The following is a 25483-nucleotide window of genomic DNA, read 5'->3' as shown; positions in this document are numbered from 1 at the left end:
TGGGATTGATGAAATCTTCACACAGGATGACCTTCATCTCTCCCGCTTCTTGACCAGAATGAAAAATCCGCCCAGGGCACGAGGTAAGATTGCTGCCAAGTATCTGGGTCAAAAACAGAGAGAGAGACAGAGAGAAAGAACGCAGGGACAAACAAACAAAGCGGCTTTAGAAAACATGGACCCTCTCCACGTGAATCAATATTCCATCCTTGTCCTAACTGTTGAGCAATGAGGCCAACTCAGAAAAAGAGAGAGGCAGAGAAAGTGGGTAAGAGAGAGGGAGGGGTGTCATCGTTTGGGCAAAAGCTGTGTTAAATAGTGAAGTAACCTGGCTCGGAGTATCACACACTAGGGATTTGGACGGACGTTTGAGGTAAGTGTTGAACAACTGTTTATTAAGATGCATATTAAAATATGAAATGTGTTTTTTTTATGTAAGTTGTGCGTGAGTAAATTACATTATAGTTAGATAAATGGGGAACATCAAGGGTGGTGAAAATGTCAATTTCTACTTCAAAGCCATCTTTGATAAATTATTGGAACATTATCTTTGGACTATGTTCTACCCCTTTGTTCTTCTCCTCATCAAAACTCACATCCGTCTGATGAAGACAGACAACCTATTATATTCTAAAATAATATGAGACATTTATGAAAAAGAAAAGTCAAAGAAAAGTGAAGAGGCATACTATCTGCTTTAGATAGACCAGAGGTTCTCAAACTTTTTACGACCGGGACCCCTTTTGTGATAGCAAATTCATCAGGGACCACCTCATAATCAGAATACAATGAGAAAAAAATATATATATAGCAAACAAGAAGTTTTACTACGACTTCGGCAGTGTATGGTCAGACGAACCAAGTAAAAGGCCCTTGTATGGAACATTTAAAAGACCTGCCTCTTAGCATTGGATTTCTTTCTTTTTTACGTTTTCAAGCAATTCCAAACATTTTGTCATGGGGCAGAGATATTTTGTTGTTGCAGCTGTATAGTTAATATCCCGCAATTCTACACATGTATCATGCAATAAGACAGAGAGAAAACATAGCAATTTTAAACCTTAAATTACAGTGCATGTATGTCCAAAAATATATATGACCTTGTATTCTATTGTATTGAACCCTCTAAACTTATTCCACGGATCCCTTGGCCAAAATGAATTTAATCTTTTGTTGTTAGTAATATTAATTTAGAAAATGTACATACTGTACCTCCGTGGACTCAACTTTGAGAACCCCTGACATAGACAGCATGATGTTCAGGAAAGCACATTGGTGTATTGTTTTGAGGGACATAATGCAGCAGCAAAGAGGGCTTAGCTAGAGAGCTAGAGTTGGCAAAAAGCCAGTTGGAATGTTTGCCCCTTCACAAGCCAAAGCGAATCGTTGGTTTCAACAAAACAAATATTGAGTTGAAGTTTATGCAAACGTGCTATTTAAAAAACCATCGATTTTGACTGACTGTGTTCCTCAATGTCTTCCCCAGATTTTTGTGTGCAGCTGGATTGGAATAGAACTCTTCCAGGCAAAATGATGCATCCTAAGATGAAGTGGCTGTTTCTGATCCAACTACTGCTGATTGAACAGGCTTTGTGTAGGACACCAACTCCACCTGCTCTGAAGAACACTCCGGCCTTCAAGACCTCCGTCTTAGGGGAGGGGGACACTATCAAAAAGGGGAAGCAGTTGCTCCTTGGGTCCCAGACCCAGCTTGGTCTTCCATCAGGTGCAGCAGAGAGTGCGGCCCCTGAAGAGTGGGTGGTGCAGGATGAGGCCAGGGCACAGTCTGCTCAGCGTGTCGTCACCACGCTCAAGGCCAAGCTGCAGGGCCGAATCCTCATCCAGGCCAACACCAGCTGTGAGGAGCTGCTGTCTGCCTCCACCCTGCAGGACCCCTCCTCCGCCCTGTTGCCCCGGGAGCTCCTGGGCCTCTCCCTAGTGCCCGTGCTGGTGGTGGCAGGCTGTCCCCGGGAGGCCCAGACCCTGGTGCTCAGGCTGTACAACCTGCTGGGGGTGGAGGACACTGAGGAGCTCCTCATAGAGGTGGAGAGTCTGATGGCGAGTGGAGCACCCCATCCCAGAGCCACAACACCCCCTGCCTCACATGTGGGGAAGGTCCAAGCAGAGCGCCACCTCCAGGCAGTGATGTTCAACATCCAGCAGCTGGCCAGGGCTGGGGAGGGCCGTAGGGGGCAGGGGGCCTCTGGAAAGGGGAAGCAGGAGCAGTGTCAGGGTTGGACCAGGGTGAATGGGACCCTGCTGTTAGGGGATGCGATGGAGGGAGCCACAGGGGGGCTGGAGGAGGCGATAAGGGCCTGTGAGAGCCTGGGGTCCCAGTGTGCGGGTGTGTCCCATAACAGAGGGCAGTACCAGGCAGTTCTGAAGCCAGGCAGCCGGGTGGTGCCTTCTGAGGACTCTGACTCAGAATGCTGGATTCGACAGTGCCAGGTGCAGGAGGAGAAGTCACCTGTGGCCTCAGGGCGGCGGGCGCGGCGCAGCCCCCAGCGGAATTGCGTCAACAAGAAGGAGGAGCGGGTGTACAACGTGGTGGAGTGGATCCCTGTCGTCAGCACCCTTTACAACCTGGGCACGGCCGTCTACTACACCTCTGTCAACTGCTCCGAGACGGCCAAGGAGAGAGCCATCCTCAGCGCCGTCGACCTGGGCACAGACGCCCTCATGGCCGTCACTGGGGGAACGGTGGGTGTAGCGGGCTACGTTGCCGGGGCAGGCGTGAAGACGGGGGTGAAGGCTGGGATCAAGTACCTGCTGTCCTCCATGAAGCAGCAGGAGGATCTAATAGTTAATGAGTACAGTTGGGAGGAGGGAGTCATTACCATACAGTAAACAGCCAGTAGCCTGGTAGGTAGTCAGATATGATTTTGCTTCAGCCAATGGCATCATAAAGAGATGTGGCGACCAGGAAGTGGTCTCAGGGAACCCCTGAGTCAACCCTCTTAGACCACCTTGACCTCTCCTCTACCCCGTCCTCTCAACCCAAACCCCTCCTCTCCTCCTTCAGTACTATTGGTCAGGTCAGACTCAATTTCCACCTCTGATACTTCAAGTGCAGGGACTATTGTAACGGTACTACTTTTCAGTTGATGTGTTGTTGTTCTGCCTCCTCTGGAAACAGATGGAGCAAAATTCATTGGCATGAAAGTGTGCAACTGCCCTTGAACAAAAATCATTGATTGATTAAATTATCATTCTAGCTAGTTGTTTTTTTACGACTACTTTTGAGTGTCTTCTTTGACCAAATCCATAACTTCATCATTATATCAGGTAAGAATGAGTCATGACTGATTGAATATAAACTTTTAGCTTAGTCATTGCAAAGGAATTCACAACACTTTTCCAGGGCCTTTCAATGTGTTTTTTTTCACTGCAAATTGATTGGACAAAACACAGGTAGGGGAGAGGGGGTCAGTTGAGCCATTTTTTACATTCTGCATCACTCTGTCAAGAGAAATATAGTATTCTTTCTAACAAAGATATCTACATATATTTCAGGATGTTATGTATCCCTGGAAATAATCAGAATTCATGTAAACATGAACGTTTTTTAAACAAAGCTTGTCCAAAAAAAGGTATCTTGGCACAATTTACCCGGGTATGGGGTAATTTGAGCCACGAAAGGGAGGAAGTTAAGCCGCCTACACATTTCTGTACTGAATTAAATATTACCACTACCTTTTTAAAAACATGTCTATCTTTATTTCCGAAACACAATTCAACACAATCACAAACGCTTTTTTGTTGTCTTTTAATCATTTTAAGCATCTTTGAACACAGGCTTAACACCTAACAAAGATTTGTACTTAAAAAAAAAAAAACTTTTAGCATAGGCCAGGCCCTGTTGTTACCTCATCTCCCAGCAATAATACCTTGCATTATTTCTGAGAAGAAAACGTGCTCAACTTGCCATTAGCTCAACCATTGGCTCAACTTACCCCAAGGCAAACATGTAGACTACAGTATATTTGCCCACACAGCTACAAGGATGCCCTTCTATGCTAAGTTTAGGACCTCATATTGAAGCTTATAAAGACCCCAACTGATGTATAGAACAATCTCAAAATGATCTACTTTGGTTTAGATACAASCATAATGACCTCTAAAACAATAAATTCATTTGACTTGGTGAAAATCAGTTTTTTGGACCTAACTTGCTTACCTCCTTTTCCATGTGGTTTCTTCCATTACAGACTACATGAAATGATGACCTCTTCCTAAATATTGGTCAAATGATACATTTTGTGTTTCCCAACAATGCAGAGAGAAAATAGAAAAATAATTTAAAAAATACAYAATGAGTAATGTTAACTTGGCTATAAACATGGGGCACCAGTACCGAGTCAATGTGCAGGGGTACCAGTTAATTGAGGTAGATATGTACATATAGGTAGGGGTAAAGTAACAAGGCAACAGGATAGATAATAAACAGTAGCAGCAGCGTACGTGATGAGTCAAAAGAGGTCAATGCAGATAGTCAAGGTAGCTATTTGGTTAAATATTGAGCAGTCTTATGGCTTGGGGGTAGAAGCTGGTCAGAGTTCTGTTGGTTCCATACTTGGTGTATCGGTATCCCTTGCCGTGCGGTAGCAGAGAGAACAATCTATGACTTGGGTGGCAGGAGTCTTTGACAATGTTTAGGGCCTTTTTCTGACACTGCCTGGTATAGAGRTCCTAGATCGAAGGAAGCTATGATGTACCGGGCTGTACGCACTACTCTCTGTAGCGCCTTGTGGTCGGATACCAAGCAGTTTACATACCAAGCGATGATGCAGCCGGTCAAGATATTCTCAAAGGTGCAGCTGTAGAACTTTTTAAAATCTGAGGGTCCATGCCAGATATTTTCAGCCTCCTGAGGGGGAAGAGGCGTTGTTGTGCCTTCTTCACAACTGTGTTGGTGTGCGTGGACCACATAATTCCTCAGTCATGTGGACACCGAGGAACTTGAAGCTCTCAACCCGCTCCACTACAGCCCTCTGTTCCTGTATGTCTCTCTGAATAAGACTATAATGTAATGTCAAATTATGTGACTCATTACAGCACAATGGTCAGTAAAGGCTATTATTACAGTTGTAGATTGTTATACTACCAACATGTAATAATTTATATTTTTATGAAAGGACCTGCATGAGAAAGCAAGCTGGCAGTCATCCACTGGAAGAAAACTTTGGCGACTACTAAGTATTTTTTTTATTGAGCAGAATTACTGTCTTACCTCAATTAGCCACAAAATCTCTAGTTTAAAAGCAACTGTTTTTCTAGAAGCTGTGCTGCGCCATTTTCCCTRTATTTTCCCCCACGTGGGCCGGTGCCCTAGCAATTCAAGTACAAATGAGGTCCAGCCCCTCGCCATTTGAGTGACAGCTAGCAAGATGCATACACAGCAGAGCAAGAGAGAGTAATGACATGGTGCACATACCAAATGAAATAAAAATGTTGTTGTCACATGCGCCGAATACAACTAGTGTAGACTTTACCGTGAAATGCTTGCTTACGAGCCTTTCCCAACGATGCAGGTTAAAATAATAATAGAAATGAAATTGTAACGCAAGAGGAATAAAATACACAAGAATGGAGATATATACAGGCAGTACCAGTACCAGATCAATGTGCAGAGGTACAAAGTATTTGAGGTAGATATGTACATGAAGGCAGGGTAAAGTGACTAGGCATAAGTGTAGATAATAATAAGAGTAAAACGAACAGAGTAGCAGCAGCAAATGATGAGTGCAAAAATGTGTGTGTGTAATATGTGTGTAAGTGTGTTTGTGTTGTGTTGGTATGCATGTGTGTATGTGTGCGTGTGTTGTGAGTGGGTTTTGTGTGGTAGTGTCAATGTAGTGTGTGTGAGTGAGTGTGTATGTATATATATATATATATATATATACACACACACACACACACATATATATACAGTGGGGCAAAAAAGTATTTAGTCAGCCACCAATTGTGCAAGTTCTCCCACTTAAAAAGATGAGAGAGGCCTGTAATTTTCATCATAGGTACACTTCAACTACGACAGACAAAATGAGAAAAACAAATCCAGAAAATCACATTGTAGGATTTTTAATTAATTAATTTGCAAATTATGGTGGAAAATAAGTATTTGGTCACCTACAAACAAGCAGATTTCTGGCTCTCACAGACCTGTAACTTCTTCTTTAAGAGGCTCCTCTGTCCTCCATTCGTTACCTGTATTAATGGCACCTGTTTGAACTTGTTATCAGTATAAATGATACCTGTCCACAACCTCAAACAGTCACACTCCAAACTCCACTATGGCCAAGACCAAAGAGCTGTCAAAGGACACCAGAAACAAAATTGTAGACCTGCACCAGGCTGGGAAGACTGAATCTGCAATAGGTAAGCAGCTTGGTTTGAAGAAATCAACTGTGGGAGCAATTATTAGGAAATGGAAGACATACAAGACCACTGATAATCTCCCTCGATCTGGGGCTCCACGCAAGATCTCACCCCGTGGGGTCAAAATGATCACAAGAACGGTGAGCAAAAATCCCAGAACCACACGGGGGGACCTAGGGAATGACCTGCAGAGAGCTGGGACCAAGGTAACAAAGCCTACCATCAGTAACACACTACGCCGCCAGGGACTCAAATCCTGCAGTGCCAGACGTGTCCCCTCTCTTAAGCCAGTAATGTCCAGGCCCGTCTGAAGTTTACTAGAGAGCATTTGGATGATCCAGAAGAAGATTGGGAGAATGTCATATGGTCAGATGAAACCAAAATTAAATTTTTGGTAAAACTCAACTCGTCGTGTTTGGAGGACAAAGAATGCTGAGTTGGATCCACAAAACACCATACCTACTGTGAAGCATGGGGTGGAAACATCATGCTTGGGGCTGTTTTTCTGCAAAGGGACCAGGACGACTGATCCGTGTAAAGGAAAGAATGAATGGGGCCATGTATCGTGAGATTTTGAGTGAAAACCTCCTTCCATCAGCAAGGGCATTGAAGATGAAACGTGGCTGGGTCTTTCAGCATGACAATGATCCCAAACACACCGCCCGGGCAACGAAGGAGTGGCTTCGTAAGAAGCATTTCAAGGTCCTGGAGTGGCCTAGCCAGTCTCCAGATCTCAACCCCATAGAAAATCTTTGGGGGAGTTGAAAAATCCGTGTTGCCCAGCAACAGCCCCAAAACATCACTGCTCTAGAGGAGATCTGCATGGAGGAATGGGCCCAAATACCAGCAACAGTTGTGGAAAAACTTGTGAAGACTTACAGAAAACGTTTGACCTCTGTCATTACCAACAAAGGGTATATAACAAAGTATTGAGATAAACTTTTTGTATTGACCAAATACTTATTTCCACCATAATTTGCAAATAAATAAATAAAAAATCCTACAATGTGATTTTCTGGATTTTTTTTCCTCATTTTGTCTGTCATAGTTGAAGTGTACCTATGATGAAAATTACAGGTCTCTCTCATATTTTTAAGTGGGAGAACTTGCACAATTGGTGGCTGACTAAATACTTTTTTGCCCCACTGTATATATATATATACACATACACACATATATATATATAGTCTAATAAGTGAAAGATAGAGTAAGTGTATATAGTTTGGGTATACTACTGTCAACTCACCATCATTACGACCAGGAATACGACTTTCCCGAAGCGGATCCTCTGTTTTGCCCACCACCCAGGACAATGATCGGAACCCAGCCGGCGAACCAAAACAACGTTGCCGTAAAAGGGGCAGACGCAGCGATCTTCTGATCAGGCTCCGGAGACGGGCACATCGCGCACCGCTCCCGAGCATACTACTCACCAATGTCCAGTCTCTTGACAACAAGGTTGATGAATCCGAGCAAGGGTAGCATTCCAGAGAGACATAGAGACTGTAACGTTCTTTGCTTCACGGGAAACATGGCTCACTCGAGACACGCTATCGGCGATTCGGTACAGCCAGCTGGTTTCTTCACGCATCGCGCCGACAGAAACAAGCATCTTTCTGGTAAGAGGGACAGGGGGGTATGCCTTATGATTAACGAACGTCGGGTGTGATCATAACAACATACAGGAACTCAAGTCCTTCTGTTCACCTGACTTAGAATTCTCACAATCAAATGTCGACCGCATTATCTACCAAGAGAATTCTCTTCGATTATAATCACAGCCGCATATATTCCCCCCCAAGCAGACACATCGACGGCCCTGAACAAACTTTATTTGACTCTATGTAAACTGGAAACCACACATCCTGAGGCTGCATTCATTGTAGCTGGGGATTTAACAAGGCTAATCTGAAAACAAGACTCCCTAAATTCTATCAGCATATCGATTGTGCTACCAGGGCTGGTAAAACCCTAGATCATTGTTGTTCTAACTTCCGCGACGCATATAAGGCCCTCCCCCACCCTCCTTTTGGAAAAGCTGACCACGACTCCATTTTGTTGCTCCCAGCCTATAGACAGAGACTAAAACAGGAAGCTCCCGCGCTCAGGTCTGTTCAACGCTGGTCCGACCAATCTGATTCCACGCTTCAAGATTGCTTCGATCACGTGGATTGGGATATGTTCCGCACTGCGTCAAACAACAACATTGACGAATACGCTGATTCGGTGAGCGAGTTTATTGGCAAGTGCATCGGCGATGTCGTACCCACAGCAACTATTAAAATATTCCCAAACCAGAAACAGTGGATTGATGGCAGCATTCGCGCGAACCACTGCTTTTAACCAGGGCAAGGTGACCGGAAACATGACCGGAAACAGCCAGGTGTCCTTTGATTAGTTCATGCGCGCGAGAGTTGTAGCTCGACATTTTCTTTCTCTGTAGTATTGAATAGTTTACCGTCCGGTTGAAATATTATCGATTATTTATGTTAAGAACAACCTGAGGATTGATTATAAAAAACGTTTGACATGTTTCTACGAACTTTACGGATACAATTTGGAATTTTCGTCTGCCCTTCATAACTTGCCTAAGGCTGTGGAATACTGAATATAACGCGCCAAACAAATGGATTTTTTTTWAATATAAAAATAATCTTTATCGAACAAAAATAACATTTATTGTGTAACTGGGAGTCTCGTGAGTGCAAACATCCGAAGATCATCAAAGGTAAGCGATTCATTTTATTGCTTTTCTGACTTTCRTGACCAATCTACATTGCTGCTAGGTGTTCGTAATGTTTTGTCTAGTGATYGATAAACTCACACAAACGCTTGGATTGCTTTCGCTGTAAAGCATATTTTCTAAATCTGACACGACAGGTGGATTAACAACAAGCTAAGCTGTGATTTGCTATATTGCACTTGTGATTTCATGAATATAAATATTTTTTTTATTATTCTTTTTTTATTTGGCGCTCTGCAATTCAGCGGTTGTTGATGAAAATGATCCTGCTAAAGGGATCGGTGCGCCAAGAGGTTTTTAACTAACCTACAGACAAGCTTCAATGCCATACAACTCTCCTTCCGTGGCCTCCAACTGCTCTTAAATGCAAGTAAAACTAAATGCATGCTCTTCAACCGATCGCTGCCCGCACCTGCCCGCCCGCCCAGCATCACTACTCTGGAAGGTTCTGACTTAGAATATGTAAACAACTACAAATACCTAGGTGTCTGGTTAGACTGTAAACTCTCCTTCCAGACTCACATTAAACATCTCCAATCCAAAATCAAATCTAGAATTGGCTTCCTATTTCGCAACAAAGCATCCTTCACTCATGCTGCCAAACATACTAGAGGTCGACCGATTATGATTTTTCAACGCCGATACCGATTATTGGAGGACCAAAAAAGCCAATACCGATTAATCGACCGATTAATTTTAAAAAAAATTTGTAATAATTACAATTACAACAATACTGAATGAACCATTATTTTAACTTAATATAATACATCAATAAAATCAATTTAGCCTCAAATAAATAATGAAACATGTTCAATTTGGTTGAAATAATGCAAAAACAAAGTGTTGGAGAAGTAAAAGTGCAATATGTGCCATGTAAAAAAGCTAACGTTTGATTCCTTGCTCAGAACATGAGAACATATGAAAGCTGGTGGTTCCTTTTAACATGAGTCATCAATATTCCCAGGTAAGAAGTTTTAGGGTTGTAGTTGTTATAGGACTATTTCTCTCTATACAATTTGTATTTCATATACCTTTGACTTATGGATGTTCTTATAGGCACTTTAGTATTGCCAGTGTAACAGTATAAGCTTCCGTCCCTCTCCGGTTCGAACCAGGAACACATCGACAACAGCCACCTCGAAGCAGCGTTACCCATGCAGAGCAAGGGGAACAACCACTCCAAGTCTCAGAGCGAGTGACGTTTGAAACGCTATTAGCGCACACCCCGCTAACTAGCTAGCCATTTCACATCGGTTACACCAGCCTAATCTCGGCGGTTGATAGGCTTGAAGCACAGCGAAGAGCTGCTGGCAAAACGCACGAAAGTGCTGTTTGAATGAATGCTTACGAGCCTGCTGGTGCCTACCACCGCTCAGTCAGACTGCTCTATCAAATCATAGACTTAATTATAACATAATAACACACAGAAATACGAGCCTTGAGTCATTAATATGGTCGAATCCGGAAACTATCATCTCGAAAACAAGACGTTTATTGTTTCAGTGAAATACGGAACCGTTCCGTATTTTATCTAACGGGTGGCATCCCTAAGTCTAAATATTCCTGTTACATTGCACAACCTTCAATGTTATGTCATAATTAGGCGGCCCAAACTGTTGCATATACACTGACTCTGCGTGCAATGAACGCAAGAGAAGTGACACAATTTCACCTGGTTAATATTTCTGCTAACCTGGATTTCTTTTAGCAATATTGCAGGTTTAAAATATATACTTCTGTGTATTGATTTTAAGAAATGCATTTGAGTTTATGGTTAGGTACAGTCGTGCAACGATTGTGCTTTTTTCGCAAATGCGCTTTTGTTAAATCATCCCCCGTTTGGGGAAGTTGGCTGTCTTTGTTAGGAAGAAATAGTCTTCACAGTTCGCAACGAGTCATGTTAGCAGGCAATATAACTAAATATTCAGGTTTAAAAACATATACTTGTGTGTTGATTTTAAGAAAGGCATTGATGTTTATGGGTTAGGTACACATTGGAGTAACGACAGTCCTTTTTCGCGAATACGCACCGCATCGATTATATGCAACGCAGGACATGCTAGATAAACTAGTAATATCATCAACCATGTGTAGTTAACTAGTGATTATGATTGATTGATTGATTGATTGTTTTTTATAAGATAAGTTTAATGCTAGCTAGCAACTTACCTTGGCTTCTTACTGCATTCGCGTAACAGGCAGTCTCATCGTGGAGTGTAATGTAATCAGGTGGTTAGAGCGTTGGACTAGTTAACTGTAAGCTTGCAAGATTGAATCCCCGAGCTGACAAAGTAAAAATCTTTCATTCTGCCCCTGAACAAGGCAGTTAACCCACCGTTCCTAGGCCGTCATTGAAAGTTGAAATGTGTTCTTAACTGACTTGCCTAGTTAAATAAAGGTTAAATAAAGGTGTAAAAAAAAAAAGGCCAATAGGCCAAATCGGTGTCCAAAAATACCGATTTCCGTTTGTTATGAAAACTTGAAATCGGCCTTAATTAATCGGCCATTCCGATTAATAGGTCGACCTCTAAAACATACCCTCGTAAAACTGACCTTCCTACCGATCCTCGACTTTGGCGATATCATTTACAAAATAGCCCCCAACACTCTACTCAACAAATTGGATGCAGTCTATCACAGTGCCACCCCTTTTGTCACCAAAGCCCCATATACTACCCACCACTGTGACCTGTACGCTCTCGTTGGCTGGCCCTCGCTTCATACTCGTCGCCAAACCCACTGGCTTCAGGTCATCTACAAGTCTCTGATAGGTAAGGCCCCGCCTTATCTCAGCTCACTGGTCACCATAGCAACACCCACCCGTAGCATGCGCTCCAGCASGTATATCTCTCTAGTCACCCCCAAAGCCAATTCCTCCTTTGGCTGCCTTTCCTTCCAGTTCTCTGCTGCAAATGACTGGAATGAATTGCAAAAATCACTGAAGCTGGAGACTCTTACATCCCTCACTAGATTTAAGCACCAGCTGTCTGAGCAGCTCACTGCACATAAACCATCTGTATATAGCCCATCCAACTACCTCATCCCCATATTGTATTTATTTATTTATCTTGCTCCTTTGCACCCCTGTATCTCTACTTGCACATTCATCTTCTGCATATCAATYACTCCAGTGTCTAATTGGTATATTGTAATTACTTCACCACCATGGCCTATTTATTGCCTTACCTCCCTGTTCTTACCTCATTTGCACACSCTGTATATAGACTTTCTTCAACTGTATTATTGACTGTATGTTTTGTTTATTTCATGTGTAACTCTGTTGTTGTATGTGTCGAACTGCTTTGCTTTATTCTTGGCCAGGTCGCAGTTGTAAATGAGAACTTGTTCTCAACTTGCCTACCTGGCTAAATAAAGGTGAAATAAAAATAAATAAAATAAACACATACAAGCAACAAAATGTATTGGCTACATTCACTTATTTTCACAAACATGTACATGCACATACATATGTATGACAGAGAAACACACTCACGCCATTATGTGTGAGGACTTACATGCGGTGTGCACTTCTCTCTATCTCATATACCACACACACACACACACTTGGCTTTACACTAGCTAGCCAGTCTACTTGTGCATCATTACAAACAGATAGACAAACACGCACATGTTACACACTCACTGCCAACTAAACGTGACTAATAGTTGAATGGCAAGCACTTACCATTGGTGAGTTAATTCATTTGGTCACTTCTCTTGACCATCTCCTCGGGGGTATAAAGCAAATAGCAGCACTTCCCTTCGTTGGACTTGCAAGTGCCACTGAACAGGCMAGCCTTTTCAATTTCTTGCCCAGCATCACTGGCATATTCCCCTCGACCGACTGAAGCACCGTAATTGACGGATCCACCATTAACTGGTGGTCTTCCTCGGTTGCCTCCTCAAGGGGCTTGGCCTCGACTTTGGTGAGCTTGTCTGAGTTGTTGTCTGTGCTGTCTGCAGAGAGGCTGATGGTGACGATGCTCTCCGGCTCAGAGTTAAAAAGTAGTCGCCAGTAAGTTCACGCCACTGATCATCTGAACCAGCTCCCAGCGCAACATTACTATTTAAAAATGTAGCGATTTCCCTCTCCCAGGAATCCATCGATGCAATAGAAAGCTAMACTAGCCAGCTAGCTAAAGTGTAGGTACTAGTGACAGTGTGACTATGTAGGATGGGTTTTGAGGTGTGAGGTGTAGCCTACACTTTTTGATTTCCTGCGTATGATATGCTACAGTAACTTTGATTGGGCAAACAGAAAAATCCTCCGATTGAATAGCCTAGTAGCTTAAATCAAAATATGTAGCCAGCTAGTTTAATTAATTTATGATTTCGAAATAGGGGAGGGTTTTAATAGTGCAGATAAGATAGTGCCGCGAAAGCCTGATGTGATGACAAGTGTTACAAGCTGGCATCTACCAAACCGATGTGAACGTGCTCCTTCTACGTTAATAAGTTTTAAAACTATATTTGTTCTCTGAATTTGGCAATACTACAAACAGATTATGAAAGCGAAGACATGATTTTGTTAAAACCAGAGACCTGACCGTGTGGTGCCAGGACAACAACTTCTCTCTCCACGTGATCAAAACAAAGGAGATGATTGTGGACKACAGGAAAAGGAGGACTGAGCACGCCCCCATTCTCATCGATGGGGCTGTAGTGGAGCAGGTTGAGAGCTTCGAGTTCCTTGGCGTCCACATCACCAACAAGCTAACATTGTCCAAGCACACCAAGACAGTCGTGAAGAGGGCACGACAAAACCTATTCCCCCTCAGGAGACTGAAAAGATTTGGTATGGGTCCTCAGATCCTCAAAAGGTTTTACAGCTGCGCCATCGGAGGCATCCTGACGGGTTGCATCACTGCCTGGTTTCGCAACTGCTCGGCCTCCAACTGCAAGGCACTACAGATGGTAATGTGTACGGCCCAGTACATCACCGGRGMCAAGCTTCCTGCCATCCAGGAYCTCTATACCAGGCGGCGTCAGAGGAAGGCCCTAAAAATGATCAATTACCCCGACACCGGTGCCCCCTGTATATAGCCCCGCTATTGTTATTTACTGCTGCTCTTTAATTATTTGTTATTCTTCTCTTACCTTTTTTGTTTGTTGATATTTTCTTAATGCATTGTTGGTTAAGGGCTTGTAAGTAAGCATTTCACTGTAAGGTCTACATCTGTTGTATTCGGGACATGTGACATACAATTTGATTTTAAATCCCCAAAAAACGCAAAATCTTAATTTTGAAAAAAACATAATGTATGTGCAAATTAGCCATTGTGACTGATTTATGATAGTGTGTCACAAATATTAATACAAGCRCACAGAGAATTGTCTTGATTTTTCTTACTGTTGTTCACAGAAGGTATTTTGTGTTTTCAGTGCCTTTGTTGTGGAGACTCTGCCCTCTATGCCACAAGGTAAAGGGCCCTTAGTCCTGCGTACCAATGTCCAGTTCTCTGTCAAGCGCAGGTCAGTACTTCAGACCAACTGTCCTAGTTATGACAGCTATGAAATAACTAGTCCATCCGTGAAGTAAATGTGATATCCATTTACAATTCCATGTGTGTTTCTTTCTAGATTCCTCAACAAATTTCCTGAGCTGAACCGCGCCATGAAAGTGTACGTGTCCATCGACAGGTGAGATGGAACCTTTGGAAAATCAAATCAGTAGTGTTTTACATATTAGATGCCTGCCTTATGTAGTTCTTTCATAGCTTTAGTCCAGACAGATATAGATAATTTACTCATCACTTTTTGCAAAGCTAAAAAAACAAAGCAGTGATTAATAGTAATTAAGTGACCCCTAGTGGCCATTACACTGAAGTGTATGTGGATGTTCCTCTGTCTCTTTCTTTCTGATATAGGGAGGTTCCTCAGATCAAAGGGTAAGTTGTGACTCTCAGGACTTGATTTGTTCYAAATGTAAAAACATGACTGCGAATGAAGAAAATCAAATGTGTCTCAACAAATACATGGAAAAACTATGTTATACATTTACTCGCTCACTCCATGTTCTCCTGGCCTATAGGTACCGGAGGTTCAATGTCCTGGGGACCTACAGTAAGGCTATGAACATGGCTGAGAGTATGATTGGAGGCAGACTTCAGACATCTGGTGAGTCAGTAGGACAGACAGGCTTTTGTTGGCGGAGAGACGTTTTACACAGCGCTATGTGGAATTTACCAAGAAAGTTTAAGCAGTTGACTTGCTTCAAGGTATAGTCAGCGACGCACAAGGTAAACCGCAATATTGCGTCAATTTCCACAACTAAGAATGTTGAAGCGCGAGGCTAAACTTCTCCAGTGTTTCCGGTCCTGCAGCTATCATTTTGTAGCTATTGAAGCGCACCCATGCACATTCTCAGATACTCTGTCAGTGTATCCTAGTGCATCACAGTTTTCTGTAACATCTGCAGTGTCGCTTGTGGCAACGTCATATCGCTGTGTCTCAGTTTAAAAGGGTTTGATGGATCGATTTTGATACCAATTAGCTGATGTGTTATGCAATTTTGTCATCACAATTGCTTATATCTACGGCCTCCCGAGTGGGGCAGTGGTCTAAGGCACTGCATTACAGTTGCTAGCCGTGCCACTAGAGATCCTGGTTCGAATCCAGGCTCTGTCGCGACCAGGAGACCCATGGGGTGACGCACAATTGGCCCAGCGTCGTCCGGGTTAGGGGAGGGTTTGGCCGGCAGGGATGTCCTTGTCCCATCGCGCTCTAGCAACTCCGGTAAGCTCCTTCCCAAGTCAAGTGCTGTTTCTTATCTCTTGCGCAAATCGCCTACAGCTGTGTCTGTCCCAAGCTCACTGGTGGGGAAACTCTGAGGGCTCAGAATACTTTATACAATGTTGCAAGTGTGCTAGTACAAGCTTAGGGCCAGATCCAAGTTAATAGTTGATACAATGTTTCAAGTTCGTTGCAGACAGGCCATGTCTACCCAATGTGATTTATAGGATATTTATTTTTATCAGGTTATTTTATACCWGCAGGCTACAACATTTTCATTTGTTAGCTTTATGTAGGCTATTTTTACATAGTTGGTAATAGCAATAGAAGTCMATTTTTAGGTTTGTATCATTTTCATTTAGATTTGGATAGAATGTTGTTTAACCACATGACACGGATTTTGAGATATGAAGACGTCAATATAAATGAAACTGTTTCACGAAAATGTGCATATGAAAACCATAACTGGCACGCAGATCGGTAGAAATGGTAAGATAAATTGGCATTCAACGTGAGAAAGGTTGCCGACTCCTTGTGTAGCCTATTACCAGCAACTTCGGGAGAGTAATGGCAGAATCTGCGAAAACCAGCAGGAGCGGGAGGAGAATAGTTGGGTCAGGTTAAGGTTTTTTTCTTCTGGTTATCTAGATCTCTGGAGCCCTCTTGAAGCATTTCTCTTATTTCATCAAACCGTAAGCTTAAAGCATCAGATAAGCTCAATGCATATAGTTGATTTCATTAAGACACATGGGGTGTGTCTATATATGGAAAAATACACGTTTAATTTTTTTCCGTTTTGGTCAACTGTAAATGCTGTTATTGTGAAGTGGAAACGTCTAGGAACAACAACGGATCAGCCGCGAAGTGGTAGCCAGTACAATCTCAAAAAATTGTTTGTCCTCGGTTGCAAAACTCACTAAACTCACTGAGTTCCTAACTGCCACTGGAAGCAACATCAGCACGATAACTGTTAGTTGGGAGCGTCGTGAAATGGGTTTCCATGGCCGAGCAGCAGCACACAAGCCTAACAACACCATGCACAATGCCAAGCGTTGGCTGGACTGGTGTACATTTCACCACCATTGGACTCTGGAGCAGTGGAAACGCGTTCTCTGGAGTGATGAATCACGCTTCACCATCTGGCAGTTCGACGGACGAATCTGTGTTTTGCGGATGCCAGGAGAAAGTTTGGTGGAGGAGKAATGGTCTGGGGCTGTTTTTCATGGTTCGGGTTAGCCCCCTTCGCTCCAGTGAAGGGAAATCTTAAYGCTACAGCATACAATGACATTCTAGACGATTCTGTGCTCCTAACTTTGTGCAATATTTTGGGGAAGGCCCTTTTCTGCTGCAGCATGACAATGCCCCCGGGCACGAAGCGATGTCCATACAGAAATGGTTTGTTGAGATCAGTGTGGAAGAACTTGACTGGCCTGCACAGAGCCTTGACCTCAACCCCATTGAACACCTTTGGAATGAATTGGAACTCCAACTGCGAGTCAGTCAAGTACCTGCAGCAATGTTAACGTATAGTATAGTGGAAAGCCTTCCCAGAATACTGGAGGCTGTTAAAGCAGCAAAGGGGGACCAACTCCATATGAATGCCAGTGATTTTTCTTTTGGTGATGTGCATATCTTCTAGAGGGGTTCCCCTTCCAGCACCCCTCATACTTTGTCATGGGGTGCAAAGAAAATGTTGCTGTTTTAAAGAATGTTCTTGCAATTCTATACATTTTTGCCATGTCTGTGTATTAATTTGATATTTGAGTGACAAAAAATGACAACTATCTATGGGCAACAAAAAAAAAAATAATAGGGAAAAAAAACGTTGGCTGACATCAGCTAGTTGATCTGGACATTTTTGACAAGTTCTAAATAGCTATCTAAGGTTATGCAATGACTAACATGACAAGAAGAACTGATGATGCACTACCCAATTGAGAAACTGCACCTTGTGCATTCTACTATTACAACTTTCAAGAGGAAGTTTCATGCCGGACTTAGTTCCTTTTAAAAATATTTATATTTTTTGTTTTAAATTGGGGGGTCCAACAGTTAGGGAAACACTGCTCTACTACAGGGTTCTCCAACTGCTGGACCGCGGGGGGTTTATAATTCTTTTGTATTGTTCGACATAAAATACTGTAAAAACAGCAAATCAACTCCCAAAATGTTTTTCATTTTGGATATCGGTTCCAAAGTATTCCCACGCAYATTAGAGAGGGATATGTGATCGTATTCAAATGTAAGCAAGGTTTGAAATTATGTTTTAGTCAAATGTTATATCTGTTTGGGCTTCTTGCAGTCAATTTGCAGTTGACACATTTATTTGTAATTATGTTCTGGCCCCCTGACAATCCACTCAAAAAAACATCTTCCTCTGGCTGAATCTAGATGATGATCCCTGCTCTTCTACCTCATTATCTAATCTCTTCTCCTTCTCATCCTCTCTTCCCTCTCCAGGTGAGCCTGACGTGCGCTCAGTGCAGCCCTTCACCAAAGTGGACCTTGGCCAGATCCCCYTGCATGAGATCATCAGAAACTTCCAGATGCTGGAGGCGGAGAAGATCCCGAAAACCCCCTCTTCCTCTACCCTGACACGCCCAAAGTGGAAGGCTTTGGGAAGTACTACACAGAGAAGAGTGGAGGGGAGCATACCAGAGTAACCTTATGCTTATGGTGCAATGGAAGTGTGGATTCTTGATGCATTTTATAGTTTGTTTACAAAGAATTTGACATCCTTCTTGCAAGTTGAGAGGTGATTGATATTCATCTAAAGAATTTACCTTTGTCTTTTCAGCGCATTACATTAAGTACATAGAAACTAAGCTGCTTTTCATCACTAAAGAGTGAGTATTTTTGAATTTGTTGTCCAGCCCAAGCATGTGGATTGTGAGTCACCTGAAAATACCTACGTGAGCCTCCCTTACCCCTTATTCTACCTGGGCTTTTGGAACATAGGCCATTTTGTGCTGAACGCTCCTAAAATGAAATGACTTTGACYCCATCAAAATGGTAGTGTAATCCCACTCTCTCATTGTTCACCTCAGGAACTGGTTCTGTGTAATGGCCATTTATTATTGGTTAATGTAGGAACACACTGGAGGATAAGTCGCCTGTGTATTCTGATATGACGGAGGGAAATGGCTCGGGGTCAATGAACCCAGTGAATGGTCTGTGTGGAAAGGTCTTCGGTGAGTTGCCACCTCTCCCAGTCAAACCCTCAATCAACCAAATCCCTTTTAAGTGTCTTCTGACCTTTTTTCTCATCAAATGTCAGTTATGTGCTCTCAATCGTACTCCACACTGTCCTTTCCCACCTGGACAAAAGGACCACCAATGTGAGAATGCTGCCAAAGCAGCAGCTACTATTCCTGGGATCCAGCAAAATTAAAGTGTTCAACACCATAGTGCCCACAAAGCTCATCACTAAGCTAAGGACCCTGGGACTAAACACCCTCTGCAACTGGATCCTGGACTTCCTGACAGGCCGCCCCCAGGTGGTAAGGGTAGGTAACAACACATCCGTTACGCTGATCCTCAACACTGGGGCCCCTCAGGGGTGTGTACTTAGTCCCCTCCTGTACTGCGTGGCCAAACACGACTCCAACACCATCACTAAGTTTGCTGACGACACAACAGTTTTAGGCCTGATCACCGACAATGACGAGAACCTATAGCCARGACAACAACCTCTCCCTCAATGTGAGCAAGACAAAGGAGCTGATCGTGTACTACAGGAAAAGGCGGGCCGAACAGACCCCCATTAACATCAACGGGGCTGTAGTGGAGCGGGTCGAGAGTTTGAAGKTCCTTGGTGTCCACATCACCAACGAACTATCATGGTCCAAACACACCAAGACAGTYGTGAAGATGGCACGRCGACACCTTTTCTACCTCAGGAGACTGAAAAGAGGAAAGCCCAAAAMATTGTCAGACTCCAGTCACCCAAGTCATAAACTGTTTTCTCTGCTACCGCACGGCAAGTGGTACCGGARCGCCAAGGAGCTGAAGCCCATTCTCCAGGAGTTCCTCAACGACCCCAATGTGTTAGACAGCGTTGACATACTGTAGGATAACACTGCCTTCCCGAGGTGGTTCTACCCGGACTCCCCTTCACTGCAGCCCTGTGAATAACCACTCAAACTGTATTCACCACAATACACCATGTCTAACCAAAYGATATTACACTTACTACTSTGGAATCACTTACTACTGTGGAATCACTTACTACTGTGGAATCACTTACCCATAACAACTGAGAAGACATCCCCCATCCATGTTTAATCTAACTATATTACCAATACACTATTTTAGTAGTACAATCTTCATCAGCTTTGGGCATGCTCATTTGACTATAACCTCGTTACATGGTGCATTCTATATACTGTAGGCTACTACTCTGCTTCAATATAAATGCTGCCTGGTCATTATGTTGTGACCATCGGGTACAGCATAATAAACTTTTGTATGACGAAATATCTCGCTCTTGCGAAGGAATGTAGATTTTTTGATGACTTTGCGCTATGGGACTTGACTGTGTTCTGACAAGACAAAATATGTGAATCAGATTTAGATTTTTGTAYAATATAACAATGCCTTCACACACATGGAGCCTTCATAGAAAACATAAAAAGCTTGGTGTTTGAAAAGGTATTGATCCTTTTGCACTTCTTGTCTTGTATAGCATTTCTGATTACCACTTACCTAATGATTATGATTAACTTATCCCTCTATGTATTAATCCACTGTGGGTGTACAGTGTTTTATGGCACAGCGTAGGCTGCCGACAGTGTGATCATTAWTGACTGAATTGGTGTATATACCACTATTCACAGGTCAGGGAATTATCTGGCAGTGAAACGTCACCACAGGCAGCCTGTTGTGATTGTTTTATGTTGTACTAGCAGCAGCAGGGATGCTGGAAACKTTGCTCTGTTTGTCCAGTACTCCTTAATACAGCAAGGATAGATGTGCGTTACAGATTACATTCCCAATACATGAGATAATTTATTTGTTTATTTTACGGCGCACTGTAGCTTGAATAATGGCAGTMATGATAAATGGATTCAGATAAACTTAATGACCTGTGACCCAACCTGCCAATAAAATACATCTTCTGCTTCAACCCTGAAATGTGGCAATGCGTTTGATAGCAAAACCAAGGAGATTTGTCTAGTCTTCAGTTATGTCACAGTGACATCTACTGAGATAGTTACAATAAAAGTAGGCTAGGATGAGACAAGCTGTGGAAGGAGAAACTATTTGAGCTGAGTAATATACAGTATGTTGCTCTATATTAAAAGAATCTCAACATTGTAATTCCGCAATAGACTAAGGATATGACAAATCCAATCACGTATACCAATATGACTGCTATGATTACAAATATTCTCAACTATCAGGAGGTGAAGGTCAACTTAATCATGTCATGGAGGACATTTTGAGTTGCACCATTACTTTAGGACATGCGAGTTGAGAAATCTTTCAAAAGTTCTGCTTTAGGGTTGCTTTAGGGTTGCTTTAGGGTTGTGTAAAAGGATAATATCCTATGTTTCCAAATAATAGGTACTATGAAGTAATGAGGAGACTTAGATTTGTATTTGCTTCACTGTCCAAATTCATATGTATTTCAAATATCATTTATAATGTACCAAAGTTGTCAATGTTGTATTTGGTCCCATATTGTTAGCACACAATGACTACATCAAGCTTGTGACTACAAACTCGTTGGATCCATTTTCAGTATGTTTTGGTTCAGTTTTCCCCAATAGAAACTGAATGGAGTAATTTCTAAATCAATCCTGATGCCATGATTAGGAAAAATGATGAATCAATCACCTCTCACCATTACCAATAATGAGGGAGATTTTGGGGGTGTATGATCTTTGTCCCTTTGTAACTTTCTCTCATCTTTCACAATTTATTCATGATCTATAATCATGGTAGTGTCCACATTCATGTAGAAGTGTTCACAAACATGTTATAGTATTACAATAAAAGTGACACCAAAAATACCATTCACTTCCTATTGGACCAAACATAATCTGTATCACAGCCAAAACAAGCTGTAAATGCATCCAACAAGCTTGACGTAATCATTGTGTGCAAGGAATATGGGACCAAATACTAAACTTATGACTATTTAAATACACTAAGTGAAATGTGTCCAAATACTTGACATCTTCAAATGGGGGGACTAGATATAACGTTAAATCAGATATGTATGAAAATACCCTCAAATAAAAAGGTGACAGTCTGTGCTGTCACTTTTTATGAAACATTTGATCTCAAATCCAAAATGCTGGAGTATAGAGCCAGATTAAAACATTTATCATTACTGTCCAAATATACATGTACAGTAGGGGAGTGTGAATGAACAGACAAAAGTACAATGGCACAGACAATAAATAAACACAAGACGTAAAGGAGGCTATAGTTCTTTGCATAACTATCTCCCTGTTGGTGGCTTCTGGCTTCCTGCTGGAATAAAATAGATTTCCTGATGAGTTTTGACCACATTATATGGCCACATTAAAGAGGTCAACTTTAAGCTCTGAAAGCTATTTCATGTATGGGGACAAAGGCTTAACAGTAAGTGTACATTGGTGTTTGTAACTGGGGAAAAAAACKAGCATAATCTTAGCCCAAAATAAATTAGCCCTTTCCAAAAATCACAGAATAGCTTATTTTTCCCTTGCTAGGTGACAGTAAATGTAATATTCAGGAAGGAGGAGAGGAAGTTATACAGGAGGAAGTAGCTCCATCAATACCAGTGTGGGCTGAGAAAAGTGAGTGATAATTACCAATGTGTGGTTGTCTTATGTACCTTAATTGAATACACTGACTAAAGTCAATCTGAATAACTGCATCTGCTAAACAACCAACATGTATAGGTCACCGTGTCCAGAGGTGTTTGAAGGGTGTGGCGGCCCTGACCAGAAGGGCCCAGTAGGCCTGTCCGAACTGGCGGTTCATGACAGCGTAGAGCACAGGGTTAATACAGCTGTTGAGCCAGGTGAGGTTGGCACAGAACATGTGGAGCACCTGAGGTGCACGGTTCTGCTTATCAGCAATGTTCAGCAGCAGGAACGGGACAAAACAGCCCACGAAACACAGGAAGACAGTGAAACACATCCTGGTCACACGTCTAAACTCAACATTGTCCCCTGAAGAGGTGGTGGAGGAGGAGGGGGCAGTGATGGGGGCAGGAGTGGCTGAGCGGGGCACAGGGTTGAGGGCAGGGGGGAGCTCCTGTCCCCCTGCTAGGTGAGCTGAATGCGAAGTTAAAGCAGAGCCCCAGGTGRATTGGGAGGACTGGGCTATCCCAGGGTGCACCTTCACCTCTACACCCTTGTATTGGGCTAGTTCTGCCTGGCTGCTCAATTCACAGCTCTGGGTGGTGGCCACCCCGCTCCCGACTCCACTATCCCCCTCCGTCCCTTGTTCTGATGAGTTCGGCTTCTTTCGTGACGAGCGTCGGCTAAACCGGTAGCGGACCAGTGCCTGTGCCGCCACCCTGACTCGCCTGTAAATGAGCAGGTAGAAAATCCCCACGCAGCCCAGGCCGATAAAGAAGTAGAAGAATAGCAGCACGGTGGTGTAAGGGCGCCCCCTGGTGCGGTGGAAGCTGCAGGTGCACACCTGTGGGGCGAATACATAAACGGGCCAGAGTGGGCCGAAGCTGGCCAGGCCCAGGGCCCAGGTGGAGGGCAGGAGGATAGCCAGGCCTCGACCAGAAAACACCCGCTCAAACACATCCCGCTTCGTCACCAGCAGGTAACGGCTGGCCGCGATCAGACACAGGGTGATGATAGAGACAGAGTTGGAGAGAAAGAGGAGGAGGCCGAAGATGCTGCACCAGAGAGGTCCGCCCCTCCAGCGGAGGTGTAGGTAGGAGTCGACGGAGACGGGCTGCAGCAGGGTGCAGTACAACAGGTCCGCCAGGGCCAGGTTCACAATCAACACGTTGAAACGCGTCCGCAGCCGKGTGTCCGTGGCGAAGGCCAGAATGGTAAGCATGTTCCCCACCGTTCCAACTATGGTAACTACCGAACCCCACAGCACGCCGAAGTAGCGGTAGGCCTCCACTGAGGGGTGGTGGCAGGAGAAGGTGTCATTCTGCACGTCACCTGTGACGTTCTCCAGCATCCTGGGAAGAGAGAGGTATCAACTTTATTATTCCCCAGGCCAGGGGGAAGTTGGATTGGAAACACAATGATATAAATCATATAAAGTTGATTCAACATCAGATACGCATAACAAATATATTGCACATCACATCATTTACACATTATACCCAGAGAGAGAAGAGAAATTCCAAAATGATAGGCTGTCAGTCAAATAGTGGCAGGCTGTTGATGAGTGGGGGGGGAAGTCAGAGGGGTGCTGTAGGTGCAGGGTTCCTAGACCACTTCCTGCTTGTTGAAAAAATGTGGTGAACCATTAATTGTTCTGTCATGTTGGGGTGTTCCACACATGTTCAATAATGTCATGTTTCAGAACCAACCTTGACTTTGTCAGTAGCTGTTCTTGCTATTTCTGCTGCTCTTTTTTCCATTCAAATAATTGATTTTGTTTGGTGTTCTGTGCATATCAGATCACAGCTTTCCCAATAAGGCATGTACTGTAGTAGATATACTGCAGCTACTTCAGCATGACTACAGAGGCAATAACGTACATTTTTTTTGACTGACTAAATTCAACACCTTTAATAATGTGTAAAAGAAACCGTACGTTATACATACAGTATCTATTTTACAAATGGATAACATTGAGGGGTCACAGATCACAGAGGGGTCACAAATTGAGGGGTCACAGAATACATGCTGTATTATAATATGACTAGGGAAATCCATTCTTTCTCCCACTAGGATTGTATAGCAGACTTGACAATATAATCCAATGCCTTTGATGGAATAACCATTCACTTTCAGTTAGTGTTCCTGGAAATGAACTGTTAAAACCATAATAAATACAAATGTAGATGTCCGACATTTCTGTCAGATGTCAACGGCTGTACAGTAGAGTACAGGACAGTACATTCCTTTTGATAATAGTTCTCTCTTTGGGGTGAATAATTAACTCACATCACAGAAGTTGATCTGAAACACGAGAACATCAACTTCCACAGGTAGTGTTAACACAGGAATATTACTATCGAACAGAGTATCACCACAAAGAACAGAATAAATCCTGAAGTTTATTTCTCACCTCAGTTCTAACGTTTTCTGTCAAGGAGTCTTTGTCTCTCTGTGCAGTATCTTGGTATTTGTGTTGTCCTGTGTGTCGTGGTTGTTCTGTTGTCTCAAAGTCTTTTTGCAGTTTATCTGTCACTTAACTGGTTCCTTCTCTTTTTCACTTCTTTTGAGCTTCCTCTAGTCTTCTCATTGGTAGACCCCTGTGACCTCATCAAATGTGATGCAATGTGTGTGTTTTCTGTTTCATGACGGATCTGTTTCTCAATTCTGGTCAATTCCGAGTTTTCACAGCACATAATGTGTTCTTTTTCTTATTTCTTCACCTACTGTCTACTGTATCCTCATTTAGTTAGAAATAGTTTTGAGTCAAAGCTCACTCTGCACTACTAGTCAGACATAAGACATCAAAACTTAACAATCAGTATTCAAAAGC

General features: G+C 43.0%; 3 protein-coding genes across 4 annotated transcripts; 2 read left to right on the top strand and 1 right to left on the bottom strand.

Annotated features, from left to right (window-relative positions):
* Positions 1-274: 274 nt before the first annotated feature.
* On the top strand, positions 275-3218 carry apof (apolipoprotein F). The gene is made up of 2 exons (XM_023996583.2): positions 275-373; positions 1487-3218. Exon 2 carries the CDS (start codon positions 1531-1533, stop codon positions 2845-2847), a length of 1317 nt encoding a protein of 438 aa, XP_023852351.1. The 5' UTR covers positions 275-373; positions 1487-1530; the 3' UTR covers positions 2848-3218.
* Positions 3219-13511: 10293 nt separating this feature from the next.
* LOC111970078 (uncharacterized) lies at positions 13512-19996 on the top strand. Of its 2 annotated transcripts, XM_023996582.2 has the most exons (6): positions 13512-14593; positions 14702-14761; positions 14989-15009; positions 15153-15238; positions 18314-18540; positions 18651-19996. In XM_023996582.2, the coding sequence occupies exons 1-5, from the start codon at positions 14532-14534 to the stop codon at positions 18514-18516; spliced, it is 432 nt and encodes a 143-aa protein (XP_023852350.1). In that variant the 5' UTR covers positions 13512-14531; the 3' UTR covers positions 18517-18540; positions 18651-19996. The 2 variants fall into 2 exon arrangements, with proteins under 2 accessions (XP_023852350.1, XP_023852349.1); XM_023996581.2 differs by having other exon boundaries at positions 13513-14593; positions 18314-19996.
* Positions 19997-20851: 855 nt separating this feature from the next.
* Positions 20852-25464, bottom strand: gpr84 (G protein-coupled receptor 84). The gene is made up of 2 exons (XM_023996580.2): positions 25064-25464; positions 20852-24002 (listed from the first exon to the last, which is right to left on the bottom strand). The coding sequence occupies exon 2, from the start codon at positions 23999-24001 to the stop codon at positions 22748-22750; it is 1254 nt and encodes a 417-aa protein (XP_023852348.1). The 5' UTR covers position 24002; positions 25064-25464; the 3' UTR covers positions 20852-22747.
* Positions 25465-25483: the final 19 nt, after the last annotated feature.

This window comes from Salvelinus sp. IW2-2015, linkage group LG11 (genome assembly GCF_002910315.2).
Source record: "Salvelinus sp. IW2-2015 linkage group LG11, ASM291031v2, whole genome shotgun sequence".
Lineage (NCBI taxonomy): Eukaryota > Metazoa > Chordata > Actinopteri > Salmoniformes > Salmonidae > Salvelinus > Salvelinus sp. IW2-2015.
This window is presented reverse-complemented; position numbering and strand designations above follow the sequence as displayed.

Coding starts and splice junctions, on each gene's coding strand:
- apof (XM_023996583.2), top strand. CDS start 1,531: ATGATGCATCCTAAGATGAAGTGGCTGTTTCTGATCCAACTACTGCTG.